The 9,669-nt window shown below is 42.6% G+C and overlaps 1 protein-coding gene across 1 annotated transcript in view; it reads left to right on the top strand.

Moving 5' to 3' along the window:
* The first annotated feature begins 703 nt into the window (after positions 1 to 703).
* LOC106565857 (coiled-coil domain-containing protein 3) overlaps positions 704 to 9,669 on the top strand; it is a 35,447-nt gene continuing 26,481 nt past the window's right edge. The window contains exon 1 of the mRNA XM_014133456.2: positions 704 to 1,418. Within this exon, the coding sequence (XP_013988931.1) occupies positions 973 to 1,418 (446 nt within the window). The 5' untranslated portion in view covers positions 704 to 972. The remainder of the gene's footprint in view (positions 1,419 to 9,669) is intronic.

Raw genomic sequence — 9,669 nt, 5'->3', positions numbered from 1 at the left:
TGAGTACTTTTCCCACCACTGTACATTTAAAACCAGATACTTTTTTACTTTTCCTCTAGTAGTGTTTTAATGGGTGACTCACTTTTACTTGAGTCATTTTCTATTAAGGTATCTTTACTTTTACTCACGTATGACAATTGAGTATTATTTTTACATCCTTGCCCATGACAGAGGTGCAATGCTGGGATAAAGGCATGATGTTACATGTCATTGTAGCAGGCCTACTGTTCAGCCTAGGGTCTCTTGAGCCTGAGACATTTATGAAATTTATTATTGAACTCTGACCTAATGTTAGCAGCAACTCATCTATCTTTCAGACACCAGAGTGATTAGAAAGTGGTCAAATATTGTATTTCTATCAGCTTTTGGTGGTGTAATTTGTGGGCCACTTCCCACCTCCTTATGTCTCAGAAGTCATGTCCCCAGGTGGTATGCCCATTTTTGTGGGCATACCATTTTTTTTTTATAGGCTCTCCGTTTTTAAGACACTGTAGATAACGCCTGATGACCCCCTGGATGTCGGATCGAGAGAGGTTAAGTAATATAAAGTGTTAGGTAATAGACAAAGTGGAGAATGACAACAAACGGATTCATCCGGTTTTCAGGCATACATCCACTTCGACCTAGCTTCCTCTTCAGCAGGAAACCAGATGTGGGCCCTCCGTTCAGACGTATTTTTACGCCTGCTACGTTAGGTTAGAATAGAGTGCCAGATATAAAGCGCACTGAGCGCCTCATTCTTTTCTACAGGATACAGGGGAGCTGCGCGTAATATTAGATCATCACTCACAGTGTGTAGACTAGCGTGCAGGAGGGGATGAGGGAGGACAGAGGGGTTTGCATGAGAGAACTGGATCAATAAACTACTGCGGAGCTATTATATTTGACTGCAACAACTGAGTGAGTATATGTCACATTGGTGCTGCGCATTTGCACACAAGCCCATGGAATACAGTCCTGTCGGACAGTTTGATGAGAAGTCACTGGTCCTGTAGCGCTCACCCATCACTGCCCCAAATTACGTTTCATAGAGGCTGCAATCGAGACCCGCAGTTGCCTGCCATGGGTGCTATTTTGGCATTGATTCTGGCGACCTGTTTGAGCGGAGTTTGGGGATGCCAGTTGCCCCATGACTGGAGACCACAGACGGAGGCGTGCCGCGCGGAGCTCGCGGAGATTATCGTTTTCGCTAAGGTGCTTGCGCTGCACAAGGACTCATACAGTGTGTACAACTACTTGCCTTGGCAGTATGACACGGACCTTTTCTTCTCTGCCGAGATCGAGCTGCAATGCGACCAGGCGTGGGGCAGCATGCTGGAGGTCCCTGCTGGTTCCCGGTTCAATGTCACCGGGCTGGGCTACTTCCCCTGTTACTCCTACAGCGCAGTGGAGAACAACTCTTACTATTTCTTTTTGAGGTAAGATACATTGACATCCTGGTGTTGGAGGTGCGTTTATCACTGTCAAGCAAGTGTGGCGGTTTTGTAAGTCAGAAATGACACAATCATAATTCAACAGAAAATAGGCATACAGTGATTTGGTTGTGTAATTGCCTGAACTTGTGTTTAGATACAATATAACCCTTACATTTCCTGCTGTTATTCATTTTTACAGTCACAATGAGAAACTTGTGTTTGATGAATATTTGGTGAAATAGAGTTGAGAGTGATGGTCTGGCCCCTAGGATTGTCTTGGGATGCAAACACAGCAGGAATAATAACCCAAACCTGCTGTTTGTGTGTGTGTCTGTGTGTGTGTGTGTGTGTGTGTATGATATGAAGCGTGTTATATGGAGTAGCTAGATTGTGAGATAAAAAGCAACAGATTGAAAAGAGGATCAGGTATCAGTCGTTCTGAAGTTAAGCCTGTAATGCTACAACAATGTCTATCATGGACAGATGCATGATGCACATTTGCTCAGATGTCACACCTGTCACAGGTCCTAATGTGGGGGAAACAGATGGAGATGGAGAGGGAGAGAGAGGGAGGGAGAGAGAGAGAGAGAGAGAGAGAGAGAGAACCACCAGTGAATTTGACCCCAACACGTTTGACCCAAAGTAAACTTTGTCTCACATATTATAGGTAAAACATCTGTGCTACTTTGCGATAGTTAAAATGCCTTACACAATTTACAGCATATCAGTAGATTTGTTTCCACAAAGGCAGGTTTCATAATGTGAGATGATTGACACCTTAATACTTATATCCCTTGGTTTTAGAGTGGAACAACACATCAGTCTTTGAAAAAGTGCCCATGGCATTCCAGCTTCTATAATTACAGAGTCTGACAGTTCCCAACTGCTTAGGGGAGACCCTTAAAGCTGGAAGTTTAGGCTGAGGGTATTATCTCCACACCAACCACAGGCTGGCTGGGAAGTCCTTTGTATCCCAAACACAGAACAACCCTGATGAATGACACCAGGCCTTCTGTTCTGAGAGATGAACTTGTGCCGACAGGTTTAACATGTCTCATGTCCTGTGTTTCTTTCATTCTCAGCACCTAGAACAGATAAGTGCGCATTCAATCAAAGAGTATTTCAAAGGCATTCCAGTGTGGAGTATTCAGCTATTCCGTATGGAGGTTCACGGCCAAGTACAGTAATGACTGTGTGTTTACATAGTCAGGGGGAGAGTGTGTGTATATGTGTGTGTTGTGTTGATGAGTTGGATGGCCAGCGACATTTTATATTGTTTTTTTGAAGACCCCAGGTTCACAGGCACCCTGCTGCCAGTCAATACACACACACAGACAGACAGACAGACAGACAGACAGACAGACAGACAGACAGACAGACAGACAGACAGACAGACAGACAGACAGACAGACAGACAGACAGACAGACAGACAGACAGACAGGAACTTGTGTGTTCTGTTTGAGAGGAAAGGTTGATGGTGTCACTATGTAGCCGTTCTCCATCACTGGGAAACCCATAAGGCTTTGAGGTTTTTGCTGATCTGAAAGTCTCCTCATCCTGAAACTACAAATCATAGGGATTAACCCTGCAATCAGCCAGGGGACCCTGGAAGGAAACAACCTAATAAGGATCACAATAAGACACAGACATACGGGTTCAAGGATTCAGTGTGCCACGAAAACTAGAATAAAAAAATCCTACATATACATGAAAGTGCTGTGTTAAACTGTCACTCAAAGTTACAGAAAAAGCCTATATTAGAATATGCCTCCTCTGGTGCATCTCTGGACTACCTCCCTCCATTAGGATGCTGGGATGTCGGAGCCCCTAGTGTTGCTCTGCAGCTTCTCAGCTAATCTCAGACCTCCGTCGTAAACATTTAACAGAGGTGTCTCCAGTTCCAGAAAGCATTGTTCTCGTTGTTCTGCAACGCTGGCTCTCTCAGGCGCTGAATCAGCAAGCTAGTGCTGAAAAGTTTCCATCAGAGTCTCCAGTGAGCTCCCATTTCCTGTTAAAGCCCCCCAAAAGACACAGTCTGAAACAGCCTCCCCAATCAATCACGACTATGAGTGCTCAGGACAGGACAAAGGGGAGTTTAGTATATGAAGAATTGCAACAAGGAGTCTCCCACAGGACCGAAACTGTAGACTTGTTGATTGGTCTGCTTGTCTGTGCCAAATGTAGTCATCTCAATCCCATAACATTGTTGCTTGTCTGCTGTTAAACAAAGTGAAAGACAGATTATTATTCCTGGTGATTCTGTGAGTAGAATTTGTGGGTTAAGACTTTACAGTTCATGTCTCGGTTATGACTTAACAGTTCATCACTTGCTTTCATCTAGCCAAATGGAGTGAAGGGATCATGACAGCCATTCATTCTGAACTCTCAAGGATGTCTCCACAAGTTCAGTCAATAAATCTCAATGCAGTGGTGGTGCTCTGGTGAGCTTTAAGCCTCAAGACACTCAGCTGCCTGCCCCTAGAGAGGGCTACTGTAATTTGGAAGAAGTCTCCTTCCCTATGTTTTAATTCCAAGAATCACCAATCTGAAAAGATAGAATAGGTGAAAGTACTGAGAACAATAAACAAGAGCTATAATCTCTCCATTGTGTTCAGTTCACGTATGTACTGTAAGCAGGACAAGAAAGGATGCTTGCTTGAAGAACTGAGAGACACAGCATAGTGCTACTGGGGGAATTGACTCCAGGGTGTCTGCCTTAGTCTCCATTACCATGGAGAGGGCTTGGTATTTGGCTCAGGTATATTGCACATCCCAGCGGTTCCCCTTTTGTTTACTTCCTCCTTTGACTCTTTGGTGTGTGGCTGAACCATGAACCAACCAGCCAGCTGGTTCCATTTTGACAGGGCAAAACTCACCAGTCAAACCGTCACAGAAATAGGAGAAGAAATAGGAGAAAGGCTGCATGGAAACATTAATTAAACCAACATGCTCTTGACTAAACAAGGTTAAGACAAGATGACAAGCTTTCCTAGGGAGGACCAGGTTTTTTTGTGTGGAGGAATGGGAGAGAGAGGGAAGTGAGCTCTGTTTAAAGTTGGGGAATTTGAGAGTGGATGTGAAAAAGAGTCTGAGAACCAGCAGACGCGTACGCTCTCTGGAAGCCATTAGGGTTTGAAACACAGGATAATTCCTATAACTGCTGTCCCATTGACTGTACTGTATGCAGTCGATACCTTATGCTGAGAGTGTAATGAAGATAATACGTTGGTTTGGCAGAACTTTGACAATATAGCTGGCTAATACAGACACAGCATCCAGGATAGCTAAACCAGCATAGACATTTTTTTTCTTAAGATATCGTTTTTTTCTACAACCATTGACTGGGGAACTGTTTGGGAATGTATGCATCAAGTGGTTAGGACATAATTATGTGTCTGCTAAGTGCCATGGAATTTGTAGAAGCTGAGAAGAAATTGAAACCAGTGGAAACATTGGCCATTAAACTGCATTTACTAGTGCTGGTTGACATTACTGCGCCATCTGGGAGTATTTGGTTGGTTTATACATCGAGTTGTAATCCTATAGGGACCAAATGTCTCGAGACTTACATGCTAGACTTGTGAAGTAGGGGAAACACTGGCCACAACCCTCAACATGCAACAGAGCAGAGAGAGACAGCGAGTGAGAGAGGAAGGGATGGAGGGAGGGCAAGAATGATTGAGTGAGGGATGGAGGAAGGTAGAGAAAAAGAAAGAGGGACAAAACATACTGTTTATGAAATATATAAAACAATCCACAAAGCCATGCTTGTCAGGATGGGGAAGGATTCATGTCTCAGGAGCATGGAATTAATTAAAACCAGTGCATCAGTTATTGTTTTGAGGAAGGTATTGGTTCCAGTGTCCCTCAAAATATGCAGTGAAATTAATTTCAAAGCCATTGAAATGAACACACATACAGCCATTATCAGTGGTCATGTCCATTGTGAGTATGTTCTTGTGTCTGTGCTAAATAGTCTGGTAATTAGAACCATGTGCATCTTTGGGGCCAACAGTACAACACAGAGTGTTATTCCCTCCGGATCCTCTCTCCCCATCCACATAATTCTCAGGGTTGACCTTGTGTTGCCCCTGCTTACATTCCAGTGCCGCAAGAGTTCAACATTATCAACATTATGAGTGACCCCCACTGTAGGGACAAAACATCAGGCTGTCTGGGTCAGACAAAAACATACACTGTAAAAAATTACTCTTTGGATCAACCAAAAAACATTTCAAGTTGCAACCTATTTCTTTCAAAGCTCAACTTACTTTTCCCCTTTGGTAAAACCTAATAAATAACCTAAATCCAAACTAATATTTTATGTAAATACAACCAATTTTTTCATATTGTTCCAAGTAGATTTTTCCATTTGATATTACCTATACAAATTGGGTTACAAGCAATTAAATACATTTCCTGTATCAATAAATTCAGTTGGTTCAATAACATGAAATCATTACATATCACATTCTTTACATAGACTTTCACATTTATTTACTTCAATAGTGTAATCAAATGGTAACTAGCTTACCAATGAAAACTTTAACAAGCTCTTTAGTATCATTGCAAGCAAGTATCATTACAGATTCAGTGCTGGCAGTGCACGTGTTCTACTTTGTGTCATGTCGTTACTATCATTACATGTGAAGACTTATTTTATCAAATCAATTCTCTATGTATAATTATTATTACGTGATTAAACTAATCATGTAAACTTTAATCAACTAGGAAGTCGGGGCACCACGGGAAAATGTTTATAGTCTCTATTTCCCAAATCGACTCTTCATGTAATGAGTGCGCTGAGAGTCGGGAAGCAAGTTCAGGGAGTGAGTGTTTTAATAAATAAAAGAACCAATGAACACAAAACATAAACAACGCACCGACATGAAAACAGACTCAATAACACCTGAGGAAAGAACCAAGGGGAGTGACAGATATAGGGAAGATAATCAAGGAGGTGATGGAGTCCAGGTGAGTGTCATGAGGCGCAGGTGCGCGAGACGATGGTGACAGGTGTGCGGGATAATCAGCAGCCTGATGACCTAGAGGCCGGAGAGGTAGTACTTTGTAAAATTCTTCGTTATCTGCAGGAACCCTAGCATAAATTATGAATCTGCAACATATGTACAAATTGGCTTAATTATTTATTTACTAACTAACTAAATAATCACAGAAATACATAACAAACAAACACTAGATATTGGTTAATAACAATGATGGAAAAGTCCCTAGTGGGCTAAGCCGATATGACAGCTTGGTAGGCAAAAGGAAAGGGTTGGGACTGAGAAAGAGTGGGAAAGACTAAATGGATTAATTACACACAGTCTATAATTATATTAATTGAAATGCTAATCCTTTGCACATGAACGGCTGCTCATTCAAGAATAATTGCAATGTATATATATTTACGCCCGTATGTCGTTGTTGTCTTCTCTGTTGGAATCCTCCATCATCCTGTAGGGTTATTTAGAGTCTTTGGTTAACTTCCATTGAAGTCAGTCTTTTTATGGTTGTAGATGGTTAGAATGTATACTTCAGAGTATCATTCAGAAATGTTGTCATAGAATAGATGCTTCGGGAGTTGTCAGTATTCTCGTTCTAGATTTAAATAATTTCTAGCTGCAGACTAGTAATTATACGTCTAAGATTTGCTCTTATTCTGTGGGGATCGATAATCTCAGAGTTTAACCATTTCCAGTCTTGTCCTTTGGTAGAGTTGTAGTTTAAACCACTTCACACACCAGCGTCACCCAGCATGTTTTGGTCTTAGAAATTCAACCATTTGCAACCTCAGCTTACACCGGGGTTTTATACGTTTCAGTAGAAAAGGGCGGTTCCATGACGCCGACGTAATGTCTATGCTCACGTGGGAATGGCCACTGACTAGTTAATCTTTTTACAGTGAGGGAAAAAAGTATTTGATCCCCTGCTGATTTTGTACGTTTGCCCACTGACAAAGAAATGATCAGTCTATAATTTTAAAGGTAGGTTTATTTGAACAGTGAGAGACAGAATAACAAAAAAAATCCAGAAAAACGCATGTCAAAAATGTTATAAATTGATTTGCATTTTATGAGGGAAATAAGTATTTGACCCCCTCTCAATCAGAAAAATTTCTGGCTCCCAGGTGTCTTTTATACAGGTAACGAGCTGAGATTAGGAGCACACTCTTAAAGGGAGTGCTCCTAATCTCAGTTTGTTACCTGTATAAAAGACACCTGTCCACAGAAGCAATCAATCAATCAGATTCCAAACTCTCCACCATGGCCAAGACCAAAGAGCTCTCCAAGGATGTCAGGGACAAGGTTGTAGACCTACACAAGGCTGGAATGGGCTACAAGACCATCGCCAAGCAGCTTGGTGAGAAGGTGACAACAGTTGGTGCGATTATTCGCAAATGGAAGAAACACAAAAGAACTGTCAATCTCCCTCTGCCTGGGGCTCCATGCAAGATCTCACCTCGTGGAGTTGCAATGATCATGAGAATGGTGAGGAATCAGCCCAGAACTACATGGGAGGATCTTGTCAATGATCTCAAGGCAGCTGGGACCATAGTCACCAAGAAAACAATTGGTTACACACTATGCCGTGAAGGACTGAAATCCTGCAGCGCCCGCAAGGTCACCCTGCTCAAGAAAGCACATATTCCTTTCCTGTCTGAAGTTTGCCAATGAACATCTGAATGATTCAGAGGACAACTGGGTGAAAGTGTTGTGGTCAGATGAGACCAAAATGGAGCTCTTTGGCATCAACTCAACTCACCGTGTTTGGAGGAGGAGGAATGCTGCCTATGACCCCAAGGACACCATCCCCACCGTCAAACATGGAGGTGGAAACATTATGCTTTGGGGGTGTTTTTCTGCTAAGGGGACTGGACAACTTCACCGCATCAAAGGGATGATAGATGGGGCAATGTACCGTCAAATCTTGGGTGAGAACCTCCTTCCCTCAGCCAGGGCATTGATAATGGGTCATGGATGGGTATTCCAGCATGACAATGACCCAAAACACACAGCCAAGGCAACAAAGGAGTGGCTCAAGAAGAAGCACATTAAGGTCCTGGAGTGGCCTAGCCAGTCTCCAAACCTTAATCCCATAGAAAATCTGTGGAGGGAGCTGAAGGTTCGAGTTGCCAAACGTCAGCCTCGAAACCTTAATGACTTGGAGAAGATCTGCAAAGAGGAGTGGGACAAAATCCCTCCTGAGATGTGTGCAAACCTGGTGGCCAACTACAAGAAACGTCTGACCTCTGTGATTGCCAACAAGTGTTTTGCCACCAAGTGCTAATTCATGTTTTGCAGAGGGGTCAAATACTTATTTTCCTCATTAAAATGCAAATTAATTTATAAAAATTTTGACATGCGTTTTTCTGGATTTTTTGGGGTTATTCTGTCTCTCACTGTTCAAATAAACCTACAATTAAAATTATAGATTGATCGTTTCTTTGTCAGTGGGCAAACATACAAAATCAGCAGGGGATCAAATACTTTTTTCCCTCACTGTATGAAAATCCATTCTGTCATTTTCCAAGGTTAACATCACATTACATCTTTTCAGAAATGGTTAAATATTTAATCACATATGTTTCACAATATTTAGATGTAAACCTGACAGCTGGGAAATGTACACTTTAAGAGATACCATTATGGGTGTCACCTGTCCTTCATGAGATCACCAAATGAAACACTCAACATAACTGTCCCTTCGCTACAAGACCATGGTGATTGCCTACGGAGCTGTGAAGGGAACGGCACCTCCATACCTTCAGGCTCTGATCAGGCCCTACACCCAAACAAGGGCACTGCGTTCATCCACCACTGGCCTGCTGGCCCCCCTACCTCTGAGGAAGCACAGTTCCCGCTCAGCCCAGTCAAAACTGTTCGCTGCCCTGGCACCCCAATGGTGGAACAAGCTCCCTCACGACGCCAGGACAGCGGAGTCAATCACCACCTTCCGGAGACACCTGAAACCCCACCTCTTTAAGGAATACCTAGGATAGGATAAAGTAATCCTTCTAACCCCCCCCTTAAAAGATTTAGATGCACTATTGTAAAGTGGTTGTTCCACTGGATATCATAAGGTGAATGCACCATTTTGTAAGTCGCTCTGGATAAGAGCGTCTGCTAAATGACTTAAATGTAATGTAATGTAAGTGTCCACAGACCATTCCCACATTCTCAAAAGTAGAACTATTGTTTAATTCTCCCATTTGGGGATTTAGGAGTTTGGCCAAGTGAAGTCCGTTGTTCT

The sequence above is a fragment of the Salmo salar genome, chromosome ssa12 (genome assembly GCF_905237065.1).
Source record: "Salmo salar chromosome ssa12, Ssal_v3.1, whole genome shotgun sequence".
Classification (NCBI taxonomy): Eukaryota; Metazoa; Chordata; class Actinopteri; order Salmoniformes; family Salmonidae; genus Salmo; species Salmo salar.
The sequence above is the reverse complement of the archived record's forward strand: the minus strand, read 5'-3'. Positions and strand labels throughout refer to the sequence as shown.